This window comes from Acomys russatus, chromosome 11, assembly GCF_903995435.1.
Source record: "Acomys russatus chromosome 11, mAcoRus1.1, whole genome shotgun sequence".
Lineage (NCBI taxonomy): Eukaryota > Metazoa > Chordata > Mammalia > Rodentia > Muridae > Acomys > Acomys russatus.
In genome coordinates, this window is record NC_067147.1 from 51695773 (window position 1) to 51710167 (window position 14395).

The 14395-nt window shown below is 50.8% G+C and overlaps 1 protein-coding gene across 1 annotated transcript in view; it reads left to right on the plus strand.

Moving 5' to 3' along the window:
- Bcr (BCR activator of RhoGEF and GTPase) overlaps positions 1–14395 on the plus strand; it is a 125803-nt gene that overhangs the window by 58357 nt on the left and 53051 nt on the right. The window contains exons 2-4 of the mRNA XM_051153215.1: positions 5794–5975; positions 12576–12680; positions 13139–13324. Of these exons, the coding sequence (XP_051009172.1) occupies positions 5794–5975; positions 12576–12680; positions 13139–13324 (473 nt within the window). The remainder of the gene's footprint in view (positions 1–5793; positions 5976–12575; positions 12681–13138; positions 13325–14395) is intronic.

Consider the following 14395-nt stretch of genomic DNA (forward strand, 5'->3'; position numbering starts at 1 on the left):
TGTGACTTCAGCCTGGTCTAAAAAGTGAGACTAGGACAGCCTGGGCTACACAGAGAAACCCTGTCTTTAAGAAAAAAAGAAGGAAAGAAAGAAAAGAAAAAGACAGTGACTCACATCGCTTTATTCAATAACAGTTTAAGCTATCTGCAAGACCCTTGCTATAAGACTCTGAAGAGCAATTTATTTTTGGCTGAGGTAAAATTTATTTAACGTCTATGTATATGTATATAAATAATGTATGTGTACATACAAATTTGTATGTATATGTATATATTTATATATTTATGTACGTATACATACACACACATATATTATGCATATATATCTTCTAAGGCTAGCCTTCAATTTGTGATCCTTCTGCTGTAGCCTCCCAAACACTGGAACTATAGGCCTAAATCACCATGTCTAACTCAAAATTAATATTTTAATGTAAGCAGTTGGGTGTCACACATTCAGCTTTACCCAACAGTGTCTTAGAGTTTCTATTGCTGTAATGAAACACTATGACCCAAAAACAAATTAGAGAGGAAAGGGTTTATTTGGCTTACACTTCCATGTTAACAGTCCATCATCAAAGGAAGTCAGGACAGGAACTCAAGCAGGGCAGGAACCTGGAGGCAGGAGCTGATGCAGAGGCCATGGAGGGTGCTGCTTACTGGCTTGTTTCCCCTAGCTTGCTGAGCCTGCTTTCTTATAGAACCCAGGACCACTAGCCCAGGGATGGCACCACCCACAATGGGCTGAGCCTTCCCCATCAATCACCAATAAGAAAATGCCCTCCATTTGGTCTCATGGAGGCATTTTCTCAGTTGAGGCTCCCTCCTTTCAGATGACTCTAGCATGTGTCAAGGTGACATAAAACTAGGCAGGGCACAGCAGCCTTTACCTGTTTGTTTCCACAGTTAATCCATCACCCCCACCACCAAACTCCGTACCTGCAAGCAGTCACTTACCTACTTCCTGTAACTTTCCGCTTACCTGCTGGACCTGTCACGTGAATGACATCATGTGGCATGTGACCCTTTCTGACTACCACTGACCCCTGTCCCCTGTCACTGAGCACAATAGCCTCCAGGTGCAGCCATCTTGTAGCTTACGTCAGAACATTTTTCCTTTAAAGCTAATAGAGCACTGAATAGATGGGTATTTGGATTGAGTCTGCGTTTTTTTTTTTTTTTTTATACCACTGTGTACCTTCACTCATGTTTTTGCCAGGCGTGGGGCTCTCTCAGGCCATGCACATGCCAGACAAGCTGCCCGCTGCTGCCACCCGTAGTTCCTTGACTATTGTGAATAGTGGCTGCTGTGAACGTCACAGCATAAGTTTTTGTTCAAACACTTGAGTAAACAACTTTCTAGTCTCCTTGGGCATGTAGGTGATAGAATGGCTGGATCACATGGTTATGAGCACAGAATTTGAGGGCTATCTTCACCTTGGGGTGCTCTTGGAAAGTGACAGTATAGGCACCTGGAGGTTAAGCCTAGGGCCTCAGGGGTTCTGAGCTCTGTCTCTAGTCTCCTTTCACCTGTTATATTGAGAGGAGGTTGCACTAAGATTGGCCTGGGGGTCCCCTCATAACTCAGGCACGCCTTGAGCTTATAATCACCCTGTTTCAGCCTCCTCAGTACTGGGAGAACAGGCCAATTCCAACAGCTCTGCTAGTGTGCATATGTGCACATATGTGAGTGTGCATGCACATGTGTATACCAAGGGACTTACATACACTAGGCAGACTTTCCGTCCCAGACTGTGGATTACAATTGTATGCTGCTTTGGCATCCATCTTTAATATAAGTGGACTTCCTTCCATTGAAAGCAAGTCTTAGTCACCCTTCCGATTGTGTCTCAGTCACGATTTCCAGCCTTCTGCTTCCCTTCGGTTTGTTCGATACCTCTCTTATGTAGCTGCCTCCCAGTGACCGCTTCCCTGTGTAGTCATAGAACAGGTAGATAGACCTGCTAAATTTGCCCTACTAACCCCACAGGTCACACAAGATGGCAGATATGCCTCAGTGGCACCCCAGAGCTAGTGCTAGCACCTGCTTGCTCTAAGCCTACCAATTAAAACTCCATTAGGAAAATGTTTGGATAACACCCTGGGCCAACAAGGGTTTCGGCTGATGCATGTCTCTGTCCTCCTCCTCCTCCTTCCTGCTTCCTCTCTACACACTCCCTGACCTCCGTGTGTGGGGATCTCAGGCATGCTGTGTCGAGTGTCGCTACCCTTCAGTGAAGGAGCTCCCCCATCTTAAACATCTTAAATCGCATAGTCATAGGTACACTTGAATGTAGTCAAGCTCCAGAACTCTGTTTTCTATCTGAGAAAATAGCAGTCTGGAAATCCATGCCCACCAGGTGTCTGTGTACAGCCACAGAGCGTGTAAGATTGCAACACCATCAAGAGCTGTGGGAAGTACCTGGCACGAGGTAGTAAGTAGGTATTTTCCACCCTGCTTCTTAAGAGCCATGGCTTCCCTGTGGTTGGGAAAGTTAGCTCTCGGTAGTGCCACAGGTACCGCCGTGCAAGATATTGCTCGAAAACAAAGGAAGACTCCTGTAGATGCCCAGCCTCACGTTCTTGATTGGCACACCTCTTTGCAAGCTAGAGAGTCAGTTTTGGTATGCAGGGTTCTGGGAGAAGGCTCTCGATTGTCGACTATGCTCATAGGGTCCAGTACTGACTCTAAGGGTGCTGAGACTTGGACCTCACTGTCCCAGCAGGTTTCTGCGCCCGAACTGGAGAGGTCTGCCTACCAAAGGCTGTGAGCAGCTATCTGCAAAAACAGCCATCACCAGCTATGCACAACTTCAGTTTACCTTTATCTCTGTAGAGAGTGCAGAGCTGTGAGGAGGATGGGAGCCGGGGAAACATTCCTGTCACAGCTAGATGTCCAATCCGGTCTCACTTTTGTAAATATGAGAGGCCATTCTGCCACAGCTAGGCTGCTGCCCAACCTCAGTTCTCCCCAGTGCCCCTTCACTCTTTCTCTTTAATCCAGTGTGTTCCAACAAATGGCTTACCTGGCCCTTTCTGTCTGGTCTTATATGGTATGGGTAGGCAGGGCCAAGAACATAGACCGTGTTTCTCCTGAGTTCAGGTGCCTGGATCATTCTGGAAGCTTCTTGGCCAGAGAGTGAGACAGAGCTGGGCTCCTGGATCACCTGCAACTCAGGTGCTGGAGGAGCAATACTGAGGATTCTAGATTACTAGATAGGCTGGTGCATCCCAGCAGGGGGGCCTCCTGGTCTGTCCATCTCACCTTGTGAAAGTGAACTGTCCACAGAAGAATCATTGTGCCGACTCCATGATGGTGGACAAGCAAGTGGATTCTCCTGTCAGGCTGCTATAGGAGTTCATTGTGCCACAAACATGGAATCCTGCAGTTCCTCTACAGTGACTTCCAGGACAAGTCTGACTACCTTGATATTCATACTGGGTTGGTTACCTACATGAGTCCACATAGTCAGTGGAAACCACAAGGAGAAGACACAAGGCATCCTGTCAGATGATGACGAATATGGTATCAAGAAAAGAATGTTTAGAAAACCCTGGGCCTTTGTGGGCCAGTGCCGTCTATGGTGAGGGGTCCGCTCAATGAAAAAAACGGCAAGCTAGAGCTTGTGCTTGGGTCGCAGTTGCTAGAGTGCTTGCTAGGTGTGGGAGTGTTGGGGTTGCTCTCCAGCACCACATAAATGTGGTACAGAGTTGCAAGCCCATAATCTCAGTACTCAACAGTGGAGGCAGGACGTCCAGAGGTTCAAGGTTACCCTCAGCTTCATAGTGAGTTGTAAGACATAAGCCAGCCCAAGATACATGAGACCTTACTTCAACAGGAAGTAAGGGAGGGAGGGAAGGAGGGAGGGATGAATGAATGGATCAGTCATCCATCCATTCAATCAATCAATCAATCAGTCAAGGAATCTCAAGCTGGGAATGGTGCAAAGAGAAGCTAGAGGTGGCCAACAGGCTTTGTCATCCAGCCTTGGTGTGTGTGTGTGTGTGTGTGTGTGTGTGTGTGAGAGAGAGAGAGAGAGAGAGAGAGAGAGAGATATTGAGAGAGATTTTCCAATACCTTGTGGGGGGTTGTTATTAACTATAATTAGAGCTTCAGTGGCCATGAAGCTCATATAGAATGGGCTCCTCCACCCTTGTGCTGCACTTGGATTGGAATAAAGCGGGTCTGGGCTGTAGCTCGGCTCCCTCGGGTCAGGACCACAGACCCTGCTATATTCACTGTTCACAGCCGCGAGTAGTTCTTGTACCTGGGCTGGCCTGCTAGCCTATGGTCTCAGGCATCCTATAGGCATCCATGGATAGCTGATGTCACAGAATCCTCTGCCTCTTAACAGGCGTGCCCCACTGTTTGTCAGCATTCCCCTCGGAGCTTTGAAATGCAGCCAGGCCCTGCACTCTGACCCCCCAGACCTAGACCCCACTTAAATTTTGTGTCAAGGCCTCTTTTGTAGCCCTGACTGCCCTGGAACTTCTATGTAGAACAGGCTGGCCCTCAGACCTACAGAGATCCACTTGCCTCTGCCTCCCAAATGCTGGGGTTAGAGGTGTGTGCAAACATAGCCATCTTAACACCATCACTCATAGTAAAGGCTTCCCAGAGGACTAGCAGCTAACTAGGAAAGACCACCTTGGCTGTCTGGTGTGCTGTCTAGCACTGTCTTGGTTGTCAGGCTAACCCACCATAATGTTTACATAAAACATAGGCAACATTTTGTGAGCATGAATGCATGGGTGGGTATGGGTGTGTCCACTGGAAGGGCTTGGCAAGGGCAGGGTAGAGGTGGGGACAGCCCAGGACCATGGTGAGCTTTTATTGTGTTTGCCACCAATTAGTACAAAGGACTCTGGTCTTTTTGCCCATCACATCCCCATAGGTAGGTGTATAGGGACCATACAAGGGCATCCTTGCTTTCAGGGTTATCCTAGCCCAGGTCCCTCCCCATCTGGTATGCCCCTGTGTGTCTTCTCATCACTCTCAGCACAGTACTTCTGTGACTAAATGCATGAGTTTCCTCCACACCAAGAAATTCCTCAGTTCTCTATGGATGCCATCTGGGTATCCTACAGTGTATTAATAGGTACAATTCAAAACTAGTAGGAGGAAAGAGCTGAATGGGCAAGTTATAAAGTGGGGTGGCCTAGAGCATTTTCCTATGTGTGCAACGGCCAAGACACTCTCCCAGCCCTACCCTGCCTTTCAGGGTTCTATAGAATATGTTTCTTACCCTAGGCGTGACTGGTTATGTCACTGGCTTCTAATGATCTACCCAGACTTCAGCCTCTTTCCCTTTCCTAGAGGGTTAGGAGGGTCAGAGTTGAAAACTCCAACTCTCTAATCACATGCTTGGCCCTCCTGTCCACTCACCCCAAAAGCCAGCCCCTGTCCCGAGCTATCCAGGCATCTCACTAGCATAAAATATAACCATCACTTTGGCGAGTCTAATGATTTCAGAGACGTGTGCTACGAAACAGTATGCTGTGTTTGTGTGTGTTTACACAGACCTACCTGTCATGTCCCCTACGTTACCCACTTCCCAAGGACAGTCATAGCTACTCTTGTATTCTCTGGATACGGTTGGCCCTTCCTCACCTTTTGTGTCTTTCGCTAGTAGTAGGTCCTGACAGTGACAGCGGTATACCTAAAGTCCCTGAGAGATACCTGTGTGCGACAGAGGTGATATCAGCTTGGGTCATTGCTTGGATGGGTGGAGCATAGACATCCTTGAAGCAGCCCCCTTGGCTCTCATTGATACGGGTTGCTTCTTTGTACACACAGATTCCTCGTTTGGAACGCCCCCTGGGTATGGCTGTGCCGCAGACCAGGCTGAGGAGCAGCGCCGGCACCAGGACAGGATGCCCTACATCGACGACTCACCTTCTTCCTCACCACACCTCAGCAGCAAAGGCAGAGGCAGCCGCGACGCTCTGGCCTCAGGAGTCCTGGAGCCCAGCAAAGCGGTGAGTCTGGAGGCGCACCCTCCAGGAGTGTGGGGTAGATGTGAAGTCTGGGTGGGGCGCTGAGCTCTGCTCTGGACCAGGCTACTGCTCCTTGTTCAGGGACGTGTAGCAAGTAGGTGGTGGCACCATCAGACAAATCACAGGAAACTCCTTTCTTGTCCTGAATCCAGTAGGAGGAGGCAGCCCTCTGTGTACGTTTCACAGGGAGGGTCATGGGTTGCTTTATAAACTGAGCCTAAAGAGGCAGATTGCACATGTTCTTGAGCCCTAGAATAGCGATGCTGGAGAGGCCACTACCTAAGCAAGCAATACCTACATGGCGGCTCCATCTGTCGTGCTCAGCGAGGCTGATGTTGGGTCTGGCCCTGTGCTCGAGGAGTATACAGAGAAGGCGCTGACAGGAGCTTTGTTTGACCAAGGTCTTTCCCACTGAGTTCTCACTTGACCCTTACCAACAGTCCTAAAGAGCTTACCTTGCTGTCACCTCCATAGCCCCAAAGTGTAACTGAAGTCACTTGCTGGCTTCCTTCCAAGTCACATGGCCAGTGAGTAGTGGAACATTTGAGAAACAATCAGCCACACCCCCAAGTAGCTGCTCTATGGACCAGCCTTCTCCTACGGGAACATCACCCTGAGGTGCTTGCAGGCTGGACAGAGCAGTTCCCACAGTGTCCTGTGCCATTTGGTCCTGTGGCTAGGGCATTGTTGAAGGTAATTTTTTTTTTTTTTTTTTGCAGCAGCAGCAGCAGGGAGCTGCTCGTCCTGCCATTGGAGCAAGGACACCTCCTGTGATGACTTTAATGGTCAATTTGACACAGTGAGAATCATATTGGAAGAGTGGCTCAGTGGGGATTGTCTAGGTTAGGATAGCCTGCCCGTGGGGGAGTTTATCTAAATTATACTAATTTGTGTTGGAATGCCTGCTCACTATGGACAGCCTTGTTCCCTAGGCTCGGCATCCTATGGAGAAAACAAGTGGAGTGCTGGCACGCATGCGTGAATTTGTTCTCTCTACTCTTGACTCTGAACGTAATATAACTGACTAGCTACTTTGTGTGTGTGTGTGTGTGCGTGCGTGTGTGTGTGTGTGTGTGTGTGTGTGTGTGTGTAGTGATTGCTATCAGGATGTTTTGGGGTGTTGTTGTTGTTGTTGTTGTTGTTGTTGGATTTGGGGTTTTGTTTGTTTGTTTGTTTGTTTTTAATCACAGCAACAGGAAGTAACTAAAACAGCTCTTCCTGTGACTTCTAGGATTCTTTCTTCCCTCATGGGCTGAGTAAATCGTTGCGGGCCTAGAGCAGCTTCTCCTTCTTGTCTTTGGCCCTTTTGTCTTCCTGGCACCTTGCCATCTTCCCCCTTCTGCTGGCTTTGTGTCCAGATTGTTCCCCGGCATGCAAGCGTAAGAATGAGTGTGTGGGCCTGAGGGACAAGGCTTAGTTTGTAGAGTTCATGCTCACTGTGCACATGACCCTGGCTTCCAACCCCAGCACCACACTTTTCCCTAGAAATGTGCCTTTTCACCCAGGTTGCTTAGCCGTGAGCCTGATACACCTCTGCTGAAGACAGCTTCCTTTGGATTAAGTCTGTGATTTCCAGTGGGGTTGATGGTGAGCAGGCTCCTCACTCCGAAACATGAGGACAGAAAAGGAGGCCGGTGTGTAGCATGTACCGGCTCCTCATGGCTTACATCCCTGTCCGTCCATCCCCCGACAGCTGCCTTCACCTACCCAAGCTATAACATTTCTTCTTGACTTTGAGAGGAAGCTCATCCACTCTCTTGGGTACAGGCCCTGTCCAGGCTGGCTCCTACCTTACAGTCTCCGCGTGTAGGAGCACTCAGCTCATCCCTGTAGACTCCATGCAGAACCTTGTCTCCCTCCCCCAGCCCCCTCAGCAGTCCACAAAACATGCCTCCCGTGGCAAGATGTTGCACATCTGCACAGACAAATGTATAGCCCCCTTAGACACTCCACCAACGGGGGTGTCTGAACTGTTGAATACTAAATAATAAAACAATACTTTTCTTTAACTCCGCTAGCTTCCAGAATAGTAGACACAGAGGTACTATGATCTATTATTAAGCTGTAGGTACTATGCTGGGCAGATTCTTAGCTATTCTAATCCTGCTACCCTTAAAACCCATGTAAAAGCCAATCACTTGCCAATCTGATGACTCCCTCACCGGCTCCTGCTCCATCGGTCTGTCCTTGTGGCCATGTGTTCTTCATCCATGTTGTCCCAGGTGACTCCTCTCTTTCCGGCTTGCCCCCCTCCTGCCACCTCTTCTCCCAGTCATAGGCTTCAGCATCTTTATTAGCCAATCAGGGATAATTGGAGAACACTCCTTACGTCACATGGGTACGATGGTTCAACATTCATAACCGTGCCCATGGCAGGGTGGTAACCAGATCTCAGGGCACTGAAAACGCAGCGCACAAAACCCTCCTGCAACGCTGACAAGTCACCTAGGCTTGTTCCAGCAGCCCTCTGTTTAGATGTTTACTCTAGTGCTTAGAACCTACGGGCAGAAACCCTCATGGCCCTGCTGACAGGCACGGCCTCGGATTTCTGGTGTCTCTTCTTAGGTTCCTCAGAGAATGTGGTGGGCTGGAGGCCAGAAGCACCCTACCCTGCTGCCGAAGGTTCTTCTGCCTCTCAGATCCTGGGTTGCCCTCTCCTGCCAAACTTGTACCCTTTGGGCTATTGAGCATAGAGAGAACTTACTTCTCTAGGGGTTCCATGGCAATACACGAGCTCAGTGGAGTTTCAGGGGTTCTCTGAGCATCCACCGCAAGGAGTTCAGTAGGTATAGAATTGGATTAGGGCAGGGACTGGACACCCCTTGCTGTGGCAGCAGCAAGAAGGCCTCAGGTGAGTGTGTTGAGACAGTGCTACTAATCGAGCCAGCTCTGCTTGCTGGGATCTCCCCTTTGGGGGGGGGGGCGGTGCCTCTGAAAGTCAGTCCTTTGGAGTGCTTGCAAGCTGGCCTCTTGGGACAGTAGCCAGCCTGTAACTCAGAGAGCCCTGACCCTACTCAGACTAGAAGAAGGCCCCTGGTCCAGCATCTGTGCTGGTTATGAATGAGGGCCCTTTGTCCAGCATCTATGCTGACTATGAACTTATAGCAAAGAAAGCTGTACCTTGATTGGTCAGTGAGCTCCCCTGGGAGGAGTCTTGAAAGACTAAAGCACCAGCCTTCCGGCTCACCCATTGTCTTGCTAGCCTTTGTTACCTTATCACAAGCCCAGCTTGTTTCTATCCATTCTTGGTTGCCTGTTTCTGAACTACGGTTAAGACTAAGGGCTTCTCACTACCTTTTTGTCTTCTTCTAGCTACCCTGTCTTCCTCCTAGAAGGAACGCCCCGCCCCCGGCCTGTAGGTCCCTGACTATAGAATGTCCTGTGTGCGGCTTGGGTTCTAAACGGGCAGTGCCAGCCCTGCCAATTGCTCACTCGTTCTCTTTCTTGACCCATTCCCTTTTCCTGTGAGACGGAGGGGCTACTTGTGTGGTGCCACCAGCACTGTTTCAATCCCCGCCCCCCCCCAAAGATTCTACACCTAAAACGATTCCTCCTCTCAGGCCCTCTTGCCATCCACCCCAGCACTATGCCGGGGCCAGATGGCCTCACCCCTTGGAATAAGGAGACCTGGACTTGGCGCCATCCTGGCTTGCACAGTGTTTCCTCCTGTCTTTCCAAACTGTGTGGGTGGAATGAAGCACCAGGCTTCCGCCAGGCACTCCCAGCCATGCAGGCAGCAACATCGTATGCCAGGCAGGGCCGAACTGCCCCTGCTGACCTCCCAGGGTCCCGCTGTCTTCCCTGGAGCTCACAGCAGCAAGACTGCTCTCAGAAAAGGAGGAGGGCTGGGTGTCGGGGGTGGCTGCCACTGTCAAAAGGCCTGCCATTTCCCTAACCTTCCCTTGTGTGGGAATAGATGCATCATCTAGACGCAGCGAGAGGCGTGCACAGAGACAAAGGAAGGCTGCTTCTCTGAGGACCTGCCGTTTATGCTGGGCTGAGAAGTGGGCATCAATCACTGCATCAAATCCTACATGTCTGGGCACCATGGGCAGTATACTATCCGGCTTGAGTGACACGTGAGGGCGTCCCCAGCTTCCTGCCTTTAATGAGCTCGGCTGGCAGTGCTGGATTTCTGGAGCCTGCTTGCTTCCTAATGAGATTACCGCGACTCTGAAGGAGCCCTTGGGATTTCATGACGGTGAGGTCCAAAGTAGGACCTAGCCGGGTCTTTGAGATTTGACGATGAAATGTGTCTTAACTGAGCACTCTGTGTTCCAAGCAGGGGACGGTTCAAGTTCAGGCACAGCTACGCCCTGGAGGCTCCTATCTATGGAATCCATTGCCTGGTGTTCCCTACAGGGACCTATTTGGGTGGGTTATTTCCCTGGAGCAGTGGCTGCTACCTACACACATTTGCATGTTCACAGCTTAGATATCTCTCTCTCTCTCTCTCTCTCTCTCTCTCTCTCTCTCTCTCTCTCTCTCTCTCTCTCTCACACACACACACACACACACACACACACACACACACACACACACACACCTATACACCTATGACTCAAGGATTCTTAGGTAATCCCGTAGCAGTGACAGTATGATACAAGCCCCAGGGATCCAGGCCACAGAAGGAATTAGTCAGTTTACAGTTAAGTGATAAAGGCCCAGGGACAGGGGTTCCCTGGCCAACCCTGCCTGTGCAGCTCTGACTCTGACTCCTGGCCATGCACTCTTCTTGATGAGCCTGCCGTCTCTCCCTCTTACAGGACTAGGGAGCTGGAAAGGACCAGCGGACTTAGTAGGACACAGAGTACACAAGGGGGTCTAAGGTCCAACGACATAGCCTCCCAGAGGCCTGAGCTGGCCTCAGTCAGATACTTCCTTGAACCCAGTCAGTCTCACTTAGGGGCTATACAGGCCCCACATACAATGCAGAGACATTCGTGGCCGTGAATGTGGGACATAGAGACCAGGGATGCAGTACAGCATTATATGGCTTAGGACTGCCCTCCAGCTCCCGGGAGAAAACCCTTCAGCTCCAGACGTCGACATCCCTGACATTTTTTTTCCCTTAATGATTTAGGAGAATGAGTCATGGGAGGGGTCACTGCTCCAGTTATAAGGCCAGGAGGTGGGGTAATAGGGCTGTTTAGAGTTCACTCTTGAGCTAGGAAACTAGAAGAGGAGGGGAAGAGGCTCTTAACATAAATCACATTACCTTCTGTGGACACAGGGCTCCTCCCCTTACTGGCATCTCCCTCTGTCTGTAGGTGGGGCTGGTTGGCTGGGCGCCACACAGTGGTTCCATGGGCATGGCCAACCTCTGACATCACTGGAGAGAGAAACAGGGAGTGGCCAGGAAGTCAGGCAGCATTTTTTTGTTGTTGTTGCCTTTGGCACCACCATCACTATTGGTTTGCTAGGTGTGCCATAACAAAGCACCACAAAGCTGAGCCACTTAAACAACAGAAGTGTACTTTTCTCCTAGGCGTTTGCAGCTAGGAGGCAGAGACGTAGTTGTTACAGGGGGTGTTTTCTTCTGTGTCCTCCTGAGTCTGTGACTGGCTAGCCGTCACTACTCTTGGATCATGTGGGTCCTCTCTGTGACTGTCATAAGTTCCAGTTCGTATGGAATGCTGGTTATACTGGCGTAGAATCCATCCTAAAGTCTTCTTCATTTCAACTTCTCAGGCCATGGGGCTTAGGACTTCAGCATAGGAGTGGGGGTGGGGGGGGCCTGACACAGTTTAGTCTACAATGCCGTCATAACCTGGCATCAGCTCTCGGTCTCCCAGGCTATGCTATGCAGGCTGTACCCCCTATGTCAGTATCCAGCAGAGCTCCATTGTTTTCATCTGGGAAGTTGACAGGCTCAGGTACTTGGCGCAGAGTCTGCTTGCAAGAAGATCCCTCCTACCAGTAAAGTTAAGAGTCCAGAGAGCAGAGTCAGGCAAAAGTCCTGAGCGTAGGGGCCACCTTCCCCACTACGCACGCCCTCAGGCCAAGTGGCTGTGACACACAGCTGCTTCAGCCAAGGCCAGGAAGAAGGGCAACACGCTGAGGACGGAGGTGGTGCTACGTAGGGCCCTGGTTGGTCCAAGGTTCAGACGGCAGTGACAGTCACGGAATCCTGGTGAGGCACGCATCAGGTAAAGGGCAAGCAAGGAGCAGAAGACTTTTTCCAATAGCAGGAATCCGGATGGCCCTGGCAGTAGGCTCCGACATACCCCTGCTCAGCCTTACTGGAGCTACACTCGGGCTTCCTGTGTGCTACGCCCACCTCGGGTCAGAGCCTCCCTTTCCTTCCATGTGTGGATCAAGACAGCTGCTCCTTGGTCCCAGGCACAAGGCAAGCAGGGGAGAAGGCCCAGCAGCCTGCTTAGCATGAAACATCCCGTCTCCTAGTATGGGGGCCAAGGGTGGCCCTAGACTGGGTGACCGGCTAGATTTTAGTGACTACAAACAAGCAAGCACATGGCTAACGGGTGCCAGGGCTTGGTACCTCCCTCTTCCTTCCTGGTGGGCCGTCTCTGGGGGGCTCTGTTCTCAGAGGGAGCTGACGTCTCTCTTTCCCTCCTGCAGAATGAGCTGGATTTGGAAAAGGGCCTGGAGATGAGAAAGTGGGTTTTGTCTGGAATCCTGGCCAGCGAGGAGACGTACCTGAGCCATCTGGAAGCGCTGCTGCTGGTGAGCATCCCGGGCTGGGATTCACCTCTTACTCCATTCTAGACCTCTGAACTTCTTTAGGGGCCGGCAGATCCTGACTGAAGACCTTGGTTGATAAGAGTCAGAATGGCACCCCGTGGTAGAGCACTTGTCAGTCCAGCAAGCCCAACCTCCTACCTGGGCCTGATCATGACACCAAATAATAGTAATAATAATAATAATAACAACAACAACAACATTGAAGGTAGGAATGGGGAGGTATGACGGGATTCAGTCCACAATGCCATCATAACCTGGCATCAGCTCTCGGTCGCCCAGGTTATGCAGGCTGTACCTCCTTTGTCAGCATCCAACAGTCTATCCTGGTAGAAATAGAGGCAGCAAGGCATTGTTGTTTTCATCTGGGAAGTTGACAGGCTCAGGTGAGCAAATGGTAAGCCCCTCCTCCGCCTTTCCACTTCACCTGTGTCACCCTCTAGCCCATGAAACCTCTGAAAGCCGCTGCCACCACCTCTCAGCCTGTGCTGACCAGCCAGCAGATTGAGACCATTTTCTTCAAAGTGCCTGAGCTCTACGAGATCCACAAGGAGTTCTACGACGGGCTGTTCCCCCGCGTGCAGCAGTGGAGCCACGAGCAGCGTGTGGGTGACCTCTTCCAGAAGCTGGTAAGTAACCTGGACATGCTGGCGCTTGTGTCTGTGGCCATAGCTGGGAAAGGACTAGGTCTGTTCTCATGGGCGTGTGTCACAAGGAGAGACCAAAGTGACTGGAAGGAGAGCCTGGGGTGTGGCTTTGTGCAGTTGGTGCCAAAGGGCAGGCCACTGGGAGGGAGTGGCAGAGGGACACGTGGCTAGCCCAGCTGGAGTCCAGGTAGTGTGGTGTCCTGTTCTTGGCTCCCTACGGTTTTGCTTGGGGTTCCCGGTGTCCACACAGATTGGGCTGCCTTTGGGACCAAAATGGTTTTGCTGCCCAGCACAGGCAGACTTGAGCTTTTAGTAGACAGTAGAGTATTGCCTGGGGAGGTGATTGCAGAGGACCGCGCTGTGAGACTCGGTTACAAACCAGCCTCTGTATCTGCAGCTTTGTCATCTGCACATTGAACACGTGCTGAAAAAAATCACGCGTGTGCCAAACGTGTACAGACTTTTCCTTGACGTTCGTTATTCCTTGTAACAACTTTTATACAGCGATTGCATCGGTTTGGGCCTCGAGGTGATTTAAAGTGCGTGAGTCTGGGCCAGTGTTTTCTCCCTGTGGTTTCAGCTGTTTGGGAAGCTGAAGCAATCAGATTGCTGGAGCCCAGGAGTTTAGGGGGCCAACCTAGGCCAATGTAGTAAGTAAGTGAGGGAAGAGAGGAGGGCGTGTAACTAGGAGCCTCCACAAGGAAGCATGGATGAGGTGACAGCCACATGCTGTGAGGACATCTGGTCCCTACAGCGCAGGGTCTCAGTGTGCTATGAAAGGGCAGAAGGTGTGCCCAGGGGCCACGCACCACCTTACCTGCACTGAGGCTGCCCTGGGAGGCAGGCGCTGTTTGCAAAGCCATCAGCAAGGAAGGAGGATGAATAGGGTGCCTCGCTTATGTCTCCCATAGACGAGTGCATTTGCCTGCCATGAGGGACAGAATAACGGTTTCCAAAAGTCCTCGGCAGGTCAGAGCTGACCCAAGGATCTGGCAGATACCTGTGGGCACACCTTTCAGGTCTCCAGAGATGTTAGTGCGGGGTAGGAGTAGA